This window comes from Pseudopodoces humilis, chromosome 6 (assembly GCF_049639895.1).
Source record: "Pseudopodoces humilis isolate 2021_Gansu_Grassland_sample_001 chromosome 6, ASM4963989v1, whole genome shotgun sequence".
Classification (NCBI taxonomy): domain Eukaryota; kingdom Metazoa; phylum Chordata; class Aves; order Passeriformes; family Paridae; genus Pseudopodoces; species Pseudopodoces humilis.
The window spans coordinates 551,844-566,971 of record NC_142205.1 but is presented as its reverse complement, the minus strand read 5'-3'; the positions used below and the strand labels follow the sequence as shown (position 1 = coordinate 566,971).

Below are 15,128 nucleotides of genomic sequence, written 5' to 3'. Positions count from 1 at the left end.
GTGGGATGTCCCTGGGATGTCCCTGGGAGCAGTGGGATGTCTCTGGGATATTTCTGGGATTTCACTGGGAGCAGTGGGATGTCCCTGGGATGTCTCTGGGAGCAGAGGGATTTCCCTGGGATGTCCCTGGGAGCAGTGGGATATTCCTGGGATATTCCTGGGATGTCCCTGGGAGCAGAGGGATGTCTCTGGGATATTTCTGGGATTTCACTGGGAGCAGTGGGATGTCTCTGGGATATTTCTGGGATTTCACTGGGAGCAGTGGGATATTCCTGGGATGTCCCTGGGAGCAGTGGGATATTCCTGGGATGTCCCTGGGAGCAGTGGGATATTCCTGGGATGTCCCTGGGAGCAGTGGGATATTCCTGGGATGTCTCTGGGAGCAGTGGGATGTCCCTGGGATGTCTCTGGGAGCAGAGGGATTTCCCTGGGATGTTCGTGGGAGCAGTGGGATATTCCTGGGATATTCCTGGGATGTCCCTGGGAGCAGTGGGATGTCCCTGGGATGTCCCTGGGAGCAGTGGGATATTCCTGGGATGTCCCTGGGAGCAGCCATCCCTCAGGACACTGCTGCTGCAGCGTGTATACTGAGCTGGTGTGGCTTGGGGTGAGGGTTAATTAGTGACTGCAATTAAAAGGAGGTGCTTTATGTGCAATCCAGAGCTTGCACCGTGATGCAGTGGCAGAGATCTGCTGGATGTGCTGCCAAATACTGAATTGCTCTGGGAATTCCCTCAGCTGGCAGGTGCCAAAGGCTGAGCGTTATCAATAAATTAAAAACCATTGGATTTCTGAGTGGTTGTGCAAAACTCCTGGCTCATGCAGCAAAGTTCTGCTGAGGAAGGGAGCTTCAGCACCTTGGGAGCGTCTCCAGGGGCAGGAGAGCCCCGGCAGGGTCAGTTCAGTGGGAGTTTTCTGTGTTTATTATCAAGCTGTGATCCTTTCCCGTTCCAGGCCGAGTGTTGGGAGCCCTGTTTGGAGGCAGAATTGCTTTGTTCCATCTCTCAGGGCTGCTTTTATTCCCGCAGGGCTCGTGGTTGTGCCTGGTGGAGAGCGGCTGCACGGACCTGGCCGAGTTCCCCACGCTGGAGGAAGGGCTGCTGTCCTCAGCTCAGGCTTCTCCTGGAGCTCCAGCCCCTGCCTCGCCGCTGGGTGAGTCCAAAGCTGTTGGAATGCAGTTAGGAAAAATGGTGTGACCCAAAAAATGTACCCCCACAAATGTAGAACTGTGAGTTTCTTTCCCTTTATCTTGTTCTTCCCCAGTTCCCCTTATTGGTTGTGTGAATTCCCCCCACCCTTTTTCCCTGTCCTCAAAAAGGAGTGCTCATCCATCCTCTTCCTCCTTCCCTCCTGCCACCTCACCCCGAAGGATCCCAAGGAATAAAGCTGTGACTGCCATCTCAGCAAGGGAAAGAGCAGCTCGATTTTAGGGTTTTCTTTGGCAATTTAATCCATCTCCCCTGTGTCCCTGGCTGCTGCAGGGCACACAGGGTGGAGAGAGGCCGGGGACATCAGAAATGACAGCACAAAGCCATTGCTACACAATGGATAATTTACTGCTCCCCTGACCTGGGCTGGACCTTGCTCGGGTGAGAAATGAGGTTTTCAAAGTGGATTTGGTGTGATTTTGTTGTCAGAGCCCCCCTGGAGATGAGCTGAAGGGTTTGTGTGGTTCCCTGGATGTTCTGGGAGTGAAGGGGTTCCCTTAGTCCCAGGGAAAGCTTTGCTCTTGTTTTCCTGTGCAGTTAAGGACAGCCCTGAGTGCAGCTTGCACCCCTGGCAGTGCCCAAGGCCAGGCTGGAGCACCCTGGGGCAGGGAAAGGTGTCCCTGCCATGGATGGGGATGGGATGAACTATCCTTAAAATCCCTCCCACCCAAACCATTCCACTGCTTTTATTCCTCACTGCTGCCCTTGGCTTTGGCTGCAGTTTCTGTCACTGCTGCTGAGACTTTCCAGTTCTGACACTGGACTTCAGGCAGCTCAGTGCCTCTGCTGCCCCTTTTCACATCCAACCCCCAGTTACAGGTGGCTTTGAGAAATTCCAGGTTTAGTATTTCACCTTGGTGCTTCCTCGCTTCCGTTCATTTTCCCATGGAGTCAGAGTATCCTGGTAAAGCTCCACCCAAAGCTTGGTAAAGCTCCACCTGGTAAAGCTCCACCCAAAGCTTGGTAAAGCTCCATCCTGGTAAAGCTCCACCCAAAGCTTGGTAAAGCTCCATCCTGGTAAAGCTCCACCCAAAGCCTGGTAAAGCTCCACCTGGTAAAGCTCCACCCAAAGCCTGGTAAAGCTCCATCCTGGTAAAGCTCCACCTGGTAAAGCTCCATCCTGGTAAAGCTCCACCTGGTAAAGCTCCATCCTGGTAAAGCTCCATCCTGGTAAAGCTCCACCCAAAGCCTGGTAAAGCTCCACCTGGTAAAGCTGCACCCAAAGCTTGGTAAAGCTCCACCTGGTAAAGCTCCACCTGGTAAAGCTCCACCCAAAGCTTGGTAAAGCTGCACCTGGGAAAGCTGCACCCAAAGCTTGGTAAAGCTGCACCTGGTAAAGCTCCACCCAAAGCTTGGTAAAGCTCCACCTGGTAAAGCTCCATCCTGGTAAAGCTCCACCCAAAGCTTGGTAAAGCTCCACCTGGTAAAGCTCCACCCAAAGCTTGGTAAAGCTCCACCCAAAGCTTGGTAAAGCTGCACCTGGTAAAGCTCCATCCTGGTAAAGCTCCACCTGGTAAAGCTGCACCCAAAGCTTGGTAAAGCTGCACCTGGGAAAGCTGCACCCAAAGCTTGGTAAAGCTGCACCTGGTAAAGCTCCACCCAAAGCTTGGTAAAGCTCCATCCTGGTAAAGCTCCACCCAAAGCTTGGTAAAGCTGCACCTGGTAAAGCTCCATCCTGGTAAAGCTCCACCTGGTAAAGCTCCATCCTGGTAAAGCTCCACCCAAAGCTTGGTAAAGCTCCACCTGGTAAAGCTCCACCCAAAGCTTGGTAAAGCTGCACCTGGGAAAGCTGCACCCAAAGCTTGGTAAAGCTGCACCTGGTAAAGCTCCACCCAAAGCTTGGTAAAGCTCCATCCTGGTAAAGCTCCACCCAAAGCTTGGTAAAGCTCCACCTGGTAAAGCTCCACCCAAAGCTTGGTAAAGCTCCACCCAAAGCTTGGTAAAGCTGCACCTGGTAAAGCTCCATCCTGGTAAAGCTCCACCTGGTAAAGCTCCATCCTGGTAAAGCTCCACCCAAAGCTTGGTAAAGCTCCACCTGGTAAAGCTCCACCTGGTAAAGCTCCACCCAAAGCTTGGTAAAGCTCCATCCTGGTAAAGCTCCACCCAAAGCTTGGTAAAGCTCCATCCTGGTAAAGCTCCACCTGGTAAAGCTCCACCCAAAGCTTGGTAAAGCTCCACCTGGTAAAGCTCCACCCAAAGCTTGGTAAAGCTCCATCCTGGTAAAGCTCCACCCAAAGCTTGGTAAAGCTCCATCCTGGTAAAGCTCCACCTGGTAAAGCTCCACCCAAAGCTTGGTAAAGCTCCATCCTGGTAAAGCTCCACCTGGTAAAGCTCCATCCTGGTAAAGCTCCACCCAAAGCTTGGTAAAGCTCCACCCAAAGCTTGGTAAAGCTGCACCTGGTAAAGCTCCATCCTGGTAAAGCTCCACCTGGTAAAGCTGCACCCAAAGCTTGGTAAAGCTGCACCTGGGAAAGCTGCACCTGGGAAAGCTGCACCCAAAGCTTGGTAAAGCTGCACCTGGTAAAGCTGCACCTGGTAAAGCTCCATCCTGGTAAAGCTCCATCCTGGTAAAGCTCCATCCTGGTAAAGCTCCACCTGGTAAAGCTCCACCCAAAGCTTGGTAAAGCTGCACCTGGTAAAGCTGCACCCAAAGCTTGGTAAAGCTGCACCTGGTAAAGCTCCTCTTGGTAAAGCTCCTCCTGGTAAAGCTCCACCCAAAGCTTGGTAAAGCTGCACCTGGTAAAGCTGCACCTGGTAAAGCTCCATCCTGGTAAAGCTGCACCTGGTAAAGCTCCACCCAAAGCTTGGTAAAGCTGCACCTGGTAAAGCTCCACCCTGCTCCCCAGCCCAGGGGTTGCTTCTTGCCCCGCTGCCCCTGCAGAGGCAGGAGTTCCCTGCCCGTGAGGACATTCCTTTTGTGACTCAGTTTCCCAGGGTGAGGATGAAGCTGGTGGATGAAGGTGTCTCTAAAGCTGCTGTCGCTCCACCAGTGCTGTTTCTTCCCAAACAAACAAAATGGAGAGGCCAATAACATAATTGTGTATTTTAAAATAAACCCTCTGTGCTTGGAGTTAACTGCCTGTGCAATTTGCCATTCCCTGTGTCAGCTTGCCTGTGTGTAGCTGCTTTTTGGGGTTTTGTTTGGAATTTAAAACACCCCCTAAGGGCATGGAGTTGAACTTGCCTTGGGAATTGCCTTGGGAACTGCCCCAGATCCATCTCGTAGCAGCTCCTGAGGGGTTTAGGAATTTGACCCTTTCTTAAATGTGAAGCTCCTGCTCATTTTCATCAGTTTTTGAGATGGTTTTGATAATGCTGTGCTGCATCCTTGGTGAAGGAGTTTGTAAGAGGAGAAGGAGCATCTTGGGCGGGCTGTGGTTCATCCCAGGCCCCCTGAGGCTCAGTCCCTCCCAGGGTGGGGGTCACCCTGATGGCTGCAGCTGTCCCCAGTGTCTCCTGTTCCATTCACTGCAGGGATTCAATTGGCTTTTGGCAGCTGCACTTGTGTGGCTCACAGGGTTTGTGTTTGAGCCTCTTGCCTGTGGTGTTGCACACAGGAGTGGAGAGAGGGCGGATGCTGGAGGAGTTCCTGCTCAGTGCTCCAGCACCGACAGCCTGGGTTCAATCACAGCACCGGGAGCTGCTGCCTGCTGGCTCCAGAACTGCTTCTGGGATGGTCTTGAGGAGCTCTTCCCCTTCAGGAAATGTTAAAAGCTGTGTGTGCATCACAGGGAGCTGGTGGACAGGGAATAAATCCCCGTTTTTGTAGGGAAGTGAGGTTCAGGACAGATCTCAGGACGTGGAAGGTTGGCCGTGCCTTGTCCCACACCCTCTGGGCAGGATTCTTGTGTTCCCTGCATTTTACAGCCCTTCTCCCCATCACTGTTATTTGCAGAACTGGAAGCCATTAGATCAAGAAAAACTTCTTGATATTTGTCAAGCTTTATGTTGCCAGTGCAGCTGGAATTAAGGAGCAAGCAGAAGGCTGAGTGATGTGATAAAAGCTGGGAGAGGCCTCTCCTCTGCAGTTTTCTCTGCTGCTCTCTGGAGATGAGCTTGCTGTGTGCACTGAATCCCCAGATACAGCAGGAGAACTGAGAGGGAAGGAAGCCACAGCTGCAATATTCATTTATTTCTCCTCCTCCTCCTCAAAAAGTGTCTTGGATTTCATGTCAGGAGGGGAGGGATGACAATGACAGTTGTACTGAAGTGCTCCGTGGAACAGCTTGACAGAGCCAGGGCTTTGTTTTTGTTTTGCCTTCCTTTTTTATCCCCCCCAAATGGCAGCTTGACTGTGGCATTCAGACTTGTCAGCAGGCTGGGAGAAAAAGGAGCAGGCCCAGCTCTGCCTGCTCAGAGAGCTGCACTGAGGACACTTCTGACCTTCAGAGTGACAGCAGGAAAAATCCCAGCTCTGACACGAGGAGCTGCAGAGAGCGGTGCTGAAATCACTGCAGCCTCCAGCCCAGACACCTGCTCCAGGCCTGAGCCTTCCTGAGCCTCCAAATGTGCCTCTGGATCCTTCCTGAGCCTCCAAATGTGCCTCTGGATCCTTCCTGAGCCTCCAAATGTGCCTCTGGATCCTTCCTGAGACTCCTCAGTGTGCCTCTGGATCCTTCCTGAGCCTCCAAATGTGCCCCAGATCCATCCTGAGCCTCCAAATGTGCCCCAGATCCTTCCTGAGCCTCCAAATGTGCCACAGATCCTTCCTGAGCCTCCAAATGTGCCTCTGGATCCTTCCTGAGCCTCCAAATGTGCCCCAGATCCTTCCTGAGCCTCCAAATGTGCCACAGATCCTTCCTGAGACTCCTCAGTGTGCCTCTGGATCCTTCCTGAGCCTCCAAATGTGCCTCTGGATCCTTCCTGAGCCTCCAAATGTGCCACAGATCCTTCCTGAGCCTCCAAATGTGCCCCAGATCCATCCTGAGCCTCCAAATGTGCCTCTGGATCCTTCCTGAGCCTCCAAATGTGCCCCAGATCCATCCTGAGCCTCCAAATGTGCCCCAGATCCATCCTGAGCCTCCAACTCTGCCCCAGATCCTTCCTGAGCCTCCAACTCTGCCCCAGATCCATCCTGAGCCTCCCAGATTTCCCTGATTTCTGCCCCAGGGGAGAGCAGGGAGAGCTTTGTGTGCTGTTGGAAGTGGGGAAGCCAAAGGAGGCAGAGCCTGGGACGGGGCTGCCTTTGGGCTCATACAAGAACTAATTATTATTAATATTATGTAATAATTGTTACATGTTTCTATAATTGCTAAATGAGGTTTCCAGCCCTGGGAAAATGTCCTTTATTGGGCTCCTTGTGGTGCCTCTCCTCTGCAGGGAGCGAGCATTTCCACGCTGCATTTCCACGCTGCATTTCCACGCTGCATTTCCACGCTGCATTTCCATGCATTTCCATGCATTTCCACGCTGCATTTCCATGCATTTCCATGCATTTCCACGCTGCATTTCCACGCTGCATTTCCACGCTGCATTTCCATGCATTTCCATGCATTTCCATGCATTTCCACGCTGCATTTCCACGCTGCATTTCCACGCTGCATTTCCACGCTGCATTTCCACGCTGCATTTCCACGCTGCATTTCCACGCTGCATTTCCATGCATTTCCATGCATTTCCATGCTGCATTTCCATGGCTGCAGCAAATCCCAACTTTTCTGCCTCTTCCCTTCCTTCTCCTGTCCCTTCTTCCCCTCACTCTCCTCTCCTGGCCCTGTTCATCTGCTGCTTCCAGGCAGAGCTCACCCCCAGTCCCGAGGGGAATCCTTGGGGAAGGAGGGAGCTCTGAGCTCAGCAGATCCCTGGAATCCTTTGGGGAATGTGGGAGCTGTGAGCTCAGCAGATCCCTGGAATCCTTTGGGGAATGTGGGAGCTGTGAGCTCAGCAGATCCCTGGAATCCTTTGGGGAAGGAGGGAGCTGTGAGCTCAGCAGATCCCTGGAATCCTTTGGGGAAGGAGGGAGCTGTGAGCTCAGCAGATCCCTGGAATCCTTTGGGGAAGGAGGGAGCTGTGAGCTCAGGCAGATCCCTGCCAAAACTGGAGCACTCCTGGGTGAAGCCAGGGAACAGGGAATGGATCCCAGTGTGGGAACAGGGAATGGATCCCAGTTGGGAACAGGGAATGGATCCCAGTGTGGGAACAGGGGATGGATCCCAGCTGGGAACAGGGAATGGATCCCAGTGTGGGAACAGGGAATGGATCCCAGTTGGGAACAGGGAATGGATCCCAGTTGGGGGCAGGGAATGGATCCCAGTGTGGGAACAGGGAATGGATCCCAGTGTGGGAACAGGGAATGGATCCCAGTTGGGAACAGGGGATGGATCCCAGTTGGGAACAGGGGATGGATCCCAGTTGGGAACAGGGAATGGATCCCAGTGTGGGAACAGGGAATGGATCCCAGTTGGGAACAGGGGATGGATCCCAGTTGGGGACAGGGGATGGATCCCAGTTGGGAACAGGGAATGGATCCCAGTGTGGGAACAGGGAATGGATCCCAGTTGGGAACAGGGGATGGATCCCAGTTGGGAACAGGGGATGGATCCCAGTTGGGGGCAGGGGTTGGATCCCAGTTGGGAACAGGGAATGGATCCCAGTTGGGAACAGGGGATGGATCCCAGTTGGGGGCAGGGGTTGGATCCCAGTTGGGAACAGGGAATGGATCCCAGTTGGGAGCAGGGGATGGATCCCAGTTGGGAACAGGGAATGGATCCCAGTTGGGAACAGGGAATGGATCCCAGTTGGGGGCAGGGAATGGATCCCAGTGTGGGAACAGGGAATGGATCCCAGTGTGGGAACAGGGAATGGATCCCAGTTGGGGGCAGGGAATGGATCCCAGTTGGGGGCAGGGAATGGATCCCAGTTGGGAACAGGGGATGGATCCCAGTGTGGGAACAGGGAATGGATCCCAGTGTGGGAACAGGGAATGGATCCCAGTTGGGGGCAGGGAATGGATCCCAGTTGGGGGCAGGGAATGGATCCCAGTGTGGGAACAGGGAATGGATCCCAGTTGGGGACAGGGAATGGATCCCAGTTGGGAACAGGGAATGGATCCCAGTTGGAGAGCACAGCCCCACAGGTGTTTGGTGTGCGAGGTCTGATTCTGAATTGGGGAGAACTTTCCCTTGTCCAGCTGCAGCCCCTGAACCCGCCCTGCAGAGGGGTCAGGCTCGGGGTGGTGCTTTGGGTCAGGAATGTTGAGCTGGGAATGGATGAGCTGGGAATGGTTTGGGTCAGGAATGGTTTGGGTCAGGAATGGTTTGGGTCGGGAATGGTTTGGGTCGGGAATGGTTTGGGTCAGGAATGGTTTGGGTTGGGAATGGTTTGGGTTGGGAATGGTTTGGGTCAGGAATCTTGAACTGGGAATGGTTTGGGTTGGGAATGGTTTGGGTTGGGAATGGTTTGGGTTGGGAATGGTTTGGGTCAGGAACAGTTTGGATTGGGAGTGTTGAACTGGGAATGGTTTGGGTTGGGAATGGTTTGGGTCAGGAATGGTTTGGGTCAGGAATCTTGAACTGGGAATGGTTTGGGTCGGGAATGGTTTGGGTCAGGAATGGTTTGGGTCAGGAATGGTTTGGGTCAGGAATGGTTTGGGTCAGGAATCTTGAACTGGGAATGGTTTGGGTCGGGAATGGTTTGGGTCGGGAATGGTTTGGGTCAGGAATGGTTTGGGTCAGGAATGGTTTGGGTCAGGAATGGTTTGGGTCGGGAATGGTTTGGGTCAGGAATCTTGAACTGGGAATGGTTTGGGTTGGGAATGGTTTGGGTTGGGAATGGTTTGGGTCGGGAATGGTTTGGGTCAGGAATGGTTTGGGCCGGGAATGGTTTGAACTGGGAATGGTTTGGGTCAGGAATGGTTTGGGTTGGGAATGGTTTGGGTCAGGAATGGTTTGGGTTGGGAATGGTTTGGGTCAGGAATGGTTTGGGTCGGGAATGGTTTGGGTCAGGAATGGTTTGGGTTGGGAATGGTTTGGGTCAGGAATGGTTTGGGTCAGGAATCTTGAACTGGGAATGGTTTGGGTTGGAGGAGCTCCAAGCCCATCCCTTCCCACCCATCCATGGCAGGGCCACCTCCCGCTGTCCTGGGCTGCTCCAGGCCCCGGAGCCCAGCCTGGCCTGGGACACCTCCCTCCCTTCCCTGGCCTCTGTTGAAGGTCTGTGCTCTGAGGGTTTGGTTGTTTGGCAAACGCCTGCCTCGTCCTTGAGCTTCTGTGGAGGAGTTCTGGGATTTCTGGAGTTCCACGTGGGGCAGGGAATGAATGGCTCAGTGCAGAGTTCCCTGTTCTGCCTCTGCTTGCACAATGTTCAGTCACTTCTTCATCTCTTTGAGTTTCTTAATACAAATGTAGTGGCACTTAGGTTTTTGTTGATATAATAGAGCCTGAAAGTGCTGATTTATCAGCCAAATGTTGTGATTTCTGGGGGGTGTGTGTGTCTGGATATGCACATTTACTTTATTCATCTGTGTACACAAAAGATTGGCAACATCTGTTTTTGACAGCTTTTTTTTTCCCCAATTATTTTCTGTGCCCTCCCTTAGTCCTCTTTGTTTCTTCATTTCCAAAGCACACCAAGGTTTGTTTTTGGTGTGGAAAAACCTTTTCTTTAATCACTCCTGCTTTTCAATTTAGCTTGAAAATACATTTTCACTCCAAGTGAAGAAGTTCATCTGAAATCAGAAAAACTTGTTTTCCTCTTCTCTTGCATGACTGAAAGGAAGGTGCCAGTTCTGCCACATGAAGTGTGTCCTGATGGCAGCTGACAACTCTGATTTGATAACTGCAATTAATATTACTTGTTCACTAATGCCATTTTAAATAGAAAACAAGATTTGGGAGGGGGGAATGTCCATCTAACAGAGCTGATAGAGTTCAGGTTCCAGCTGGCTTAATGTTTCTTAAAAAACACTGGTTTGCATCTTTAATGCAATTCTGTATCCAGATTAACCTGCTCAGTACTGCCAAGTGGAACAGTGAAAAATTCGGAGTGAATGTGCACTGAGCAGGCCAAATGCACTGGAAATCCTGTGTGCTCCCAGTTAATGGGCAGGAATTGGGAATGTGGAGTCCAGGCTCCCAGTTAATGGGCAGGAATTGGGAATGTGGAGTCCAGGCTCCCAGTTAATGGGCAGGAATTGGGAATGTGGAGTCCAGGCTCCCAGTTAATGGGCAGGAATTGGGAATGTGGAGTCCAGGCTCCCAGTTAATGGGCAGGAATTGGGAATGTGGAGTCCAGGCTCCCAGTTAATGGGCAGGAATTGGGAATGTGGAGTCCAGGCTCCCAGTTAATGGGCAGGAATTGGGAATGTGGAGTCCAGGCTCCCAGTTAATGGGCAGGAATTGGAAATGTGGAGTCCAGGCTCCCAGTTAATGGGCAGGAATTGGGAATGTGGAGTCCAGGCTCCCAGTTAATGGGCAGGAATTGGGAATGTGGAGTCCAGGCTCTGTCAGTCCCAGCCCTGAGCAAACCTCTCTGTTCTCTGAGTGTTTGAGAAAAGTGAGGGAGGTACAGGGAATCAGCCCAGCCTCCTCCTGATTTAAAATCAGGATTCAGAGTCTGATTAAATCCCATCCCTGCCCTGGTGCCATCCCTGCCCTGGTCTCATCCCTGTCCCAATCCCATCCCTGCTCCAATCCCATCCCTGTCCCAATCCCATCCCTGCTCCAATCCCATCCCTGCTCCAATCCCATCCCTGCTCCAATCCCATCCCTGCTCCAATCCCATCCCTGCTCCAATCCCATCCCTGTCCCAATTCCCCAATCCCATCCCTGTCCCAATCCCATCCCTGTCTCAATCCCATCCCTGTCCCAATTCCCCAATCCCATCCCTGCTCCAATCCCATCCCTGCCCCAATCCCATCCCTGTCCCAATCCCATCCCTGTCCCAATCCCATCCCTGTCCCAATCCCATCCCTGTCCCAATCCCATCCCTGCTCCAATCCCATCCCTGCTCCAATCCCATCCCTGCTCCAATCCCATCCCTGCCCCAATCCCATCCCTGCCCCAATTCCCCAATCCCATCCCTGTCCCAATCCCATCCCTGCTCCAATCCCATCCCTGCTCCAATCCCATCCCTGCTCCAATCCCATCCCTGTCCCAATCCCATCCCTGCTCCAATCCCATCCCTGTCCCAATCCCATCCTTGCTCCAATCCCATCCCTTCTCCAATCCCATCCCTGATCCAATCCCATCCCTGTCCCAATTCCCCAATCCCATCCCTGCTCCAATCCCATCCCTGTCCCAATCCCATCCCTGTCCCAATCCCATCCCTGCTCCAATCCCATCCCTGTCCCAATCCCATCCCTGTCCCAATTCCCCAATCCCATCCCTGCTCCAATCCCATCCCTGCTCCAATCCCATCCCTTCTCCAATCCCATCCCTGCTCCAATCCCCCAATCCCATCCCTGCTCCAATCCCATCCCTGCCCCAATCCCATCCCTGCCCCAATTCCCCAATCCCATCCCTGTCCCAATCCCATCCCTGCCCCAATCCCATCCCTGTCTCAATCCCATCCCTGCCCCAATCCCATCCCTGCCCCAATTCCCCAATCCCATCCCTGTCCCAATCCCATCCCTGTCCCAATCCCATCCTTGCTCCAATCCCATCCCTGTCTCAATCCCATCCCTGTCCCAATCCCATCCCTGTCCCAATCCCATCCCTGTCCCAATCCCATCCCTGTCCCAATCCCATCCCTGCCCCAATTCCCCAATCCCATCCCTGCCCCAATCCCATCCCTGTCTCAATCCCATCCCTGTCCCAATCCCATCCCTGTCCCAATCCCATCCCTGCCCCAATTCCCCAATCCCATCCCTGCCCCAATCCCATCCCTGTCTCAATCCCATCCCTGCCCCATCAGAGGTGCTCAAAGCCCCAGGTTTGGTTGTGCCCTTTGGTGGAAGAGCTCTGAGGAGCTGCTGTGTCCCAGTGAGTTATCCCGAGTATATCCTGAGTGATTTATCTTCTTTATCTCCCCTTCCCCTTCCCCTTCCCCTTCCCCTTCCCCTTCCCCTTCCCTTCCCATTTTCTCCTCTCTTTTTTGCACTTCCACGTGTGTCAGAATTAACTTTCCCATCCAGCTGTGTTTTCCAGTCGGGATTGCACCTCTGCAGTTCCTGCTGCTGCCACATTGCTCAGCAATAATTATTTACACCTATTTCTTTAAGCTACATCTCATTTCCTCTCTCTAAGATTCCAAAAAAAGCATTCTAATCATATTTGGTGTTGTAAATTCAGTTATTTCTATCTGGGTAATTATTCTCTCACCACCCAGAGTTCTAAAGTAATTAAAAAAAAGTTAATTAGAAGGATGAAATTAAAAATTAATAAGCAAGGCTGCCTTGTGTTTGGCTGCCCCTGGTCAGGTGATGCTCGGGGTGGAGCTGATGGAATGAAAACTGCATTTCTGTGTGTGTGCTGATCATTTCTCTGATTTGTTTGTTCTCCTCTCGGTGGTGCAGGCTGTGGCTTGTCCGAGTGATTGGAAACTCATGAGCCTAAATTCAATAAATGGCATTTCTGGCTTAGGAAGTCGCTCCCTTGACCACAAATAGCTCTTTCCCTTTGAAAATAAAAGCTTGTTTGGAATATTTGGAGTATTTTTTGCACCCCTCAGATATGTGTGTAGTTATTTACATTTATCACATAACCAGCTTAGAGTTAAAGAAAGGAGAGCCCTCCCAAAGATAGAGTTGTGTCTAAACCCCACAGATAATTCCATCTGTATTTAGAGCTGCTTTTATTCTCCTGCCTTGAACCATTTCCATTTGCTTTTATAAACAATGAACTGGAAAAAATCCACCAAATACCCCAAAGAGCAAAGAAATGCAGGCTAGAAACTGGAATTGCTTGTTCAATTCATCCCTGGCTGCTGGGTTTGGTTATTGCTTTGGATCCCTGAAGGAAAAAACTCCACACAGCCTTTGCTGGAATCAGAGCTGGAAAACGGAGTAGGGAAAGCACCAGTGGGATCCTGGCTCTGTAAAGTACAAGGTTTTGGGATAAAATCCCTGTAAATCCCACAGGGAATCCTGTGTGATCCCACCTGGAAATGAGAGGGATCCTGGCTCTGTAAAGGACAAGGTTTTGGGATAAAATCCCTGTAAATCCCACAGGGAATCCTGTGTGATCCCACCTGGAAATGAGAGGGATCCTGGCTATGTAAAGTACAAGGTTTTGGGATAAAATCCCTGTAGATCCCACAGGGAATCCTGTGTGATCCCACCTGGAAATGAGAGGGATCCTGGCTCTGTAAAGGACAAGGTTTTGGGATAAAATCCCTGTAGATCCCACAGGGAATCCTGTGTGATCCCACCTGGAAATGAGAGGGATCCTGGCTCTGTAAAGGACAAGGTTTTGGGATAAAATCCCTGTAGATCCCACAGGGAATCCTGTGTGATCCCACCTGGAAATGAGAGGGATCCTGGCTCTGTAAAGGACAAGGTTTTGGGATAAAATCCCTGTAGATCCCACAGGGAATCCTGTGTGATCCCACCTGGAAATGAGAGGGAGGTGCTGGTGGGGTGGGACAGGATGGGCATGGCCCAGCAGGAATTTCAGGATTGTTTGGGATGGCAGTGCCAGGAGTCAGTGGCTGAGACCTGGATTTGGTACGGGATGAGAAAGCTCAGCTCAACCCGGGAGGGAGGAGGCTCAGGGGATAAAGGATGGGATTCCCTCCCCTTCCCTGCAGCTGGGATCGCTGGGAATGTGGGACTGGGATCACTGGGAATGTGGGACTGGGATCACTGGGAATGGGATCACTGGGAATGTGGGACTGGGATCACTGGGAATGGGATCACTGGGAATGTGGGGATGGGATCACTGGGAATGCGGGGCTGGGATCTTTGGGAATGCAGGGCTGGGATCACTGGGAATGCAGGGCTGGGATCACTGGGAATGCAGGGCTGGGATCACTGGGAATGCAGAGCTGGGATCACTGGGAATGTGGGGATGGGATCACTGGGAATGCGGGGCTGGGATCTCTGGGAATGCAGGGCTGGGATCTCTGGGAATGCAGGGCTGGGATCTTTGGGAATGCAGGGCTGGGATCTCTGGGAATGCAGGGCTGGGATCTCTGGGAATGCAGGGCTGGGATCTCTGGGAATGCAGGGCTGGGATCTCTGGGAATGCAGGGCTGGGATCTCTGGGAATGCAGGGCTGGGATCTCTGGGAATGCAGGGCTGGGATCTCTGGGAATGCAGGGCTGGGATCACTGGGAATGCAGGGCTGGGATCTCTGGGAATGCAGGGCTGGGATCTCTGGGAATGCAGGGCTGGGATCTCTGGGAATGCAGGGCTGGGATCACTGGGAATGCAGGGCTGGGATCTCTGGGAATGTGGGGCTGGGATCTCTGGGAATGTGGGGCTGGGATCACTGGGAATGCGGGGCTGGGATCTCTGGGAATGCAGGGCTGGGATCACTGGGAATGCAGGGCTGGGATCTCTGGGAATGCAGGGCTGGGATCTCTGGGAATGCAGGGCTGGGATCTCTGGGAATGCAGGGCTGGGATCTCTGGGAATGCAGGGCTGTGCTGCCGGCTCTCACTGCCCTGCTGGTGTTTTTCCCTCTCCCAGATCTCCAGGAGAGCCGCTTCTCCCCGTGCCTGCCCCTGCTGCTGAGCCCAGCGCGGGCCGAGACGTTCCTGCAGGGATCCCAGATGGATTTCCTTCCCTTGAGGTGGGATGGGGTTTCTGGGCCCAGAAATTGGGATTTGGGTGTGTGTGGAGGGACAAAACCTCGGGATTTTGCCTTTGGAAGAGTCTGAGCAAGGGAAAACCGGGACCGGGCTCTTCTGAGCTTGTCACGCTGAGGTACCCCAGGAAAACGGGAAAATGAGGAGCTCCACCCTCTTCAACATCTCTGGAGCTTTCAAAAATGAAATTTTGGGGACACAAATCAGGTTTCTGTATTTGCAGGAGTAAAATGT

The 15,128-nt window shown here is 52.6% G+C and overlaps 1 protein-coding gene across 1 annotated transcript in view; it reads left to right on the top strand.

Moving 5' to 3' along the window:
• ALMS1 (ALMS1 centrosome and basal body associated protein) overlaps positions 1-15,128 on the top strand; it is a 72,786-nt gene that overhangs the window by 17,876 nt on the left and 39,782 nt on the right. Inside the window, exons 2-3 of the mRNA XM_088056384.1 lie at positions 1,029-1,152; positions 14,776-14,878. Of these exons, the coding sequence (XP_087912510.1) occupies positions 1,029-1,152; positions 14,776-14,878 (227 nt within the window). The remainder of the gene's footprint in view (positions 1-1,028; positions 1,153-14,775; positions 14,879-15,128) is intronic.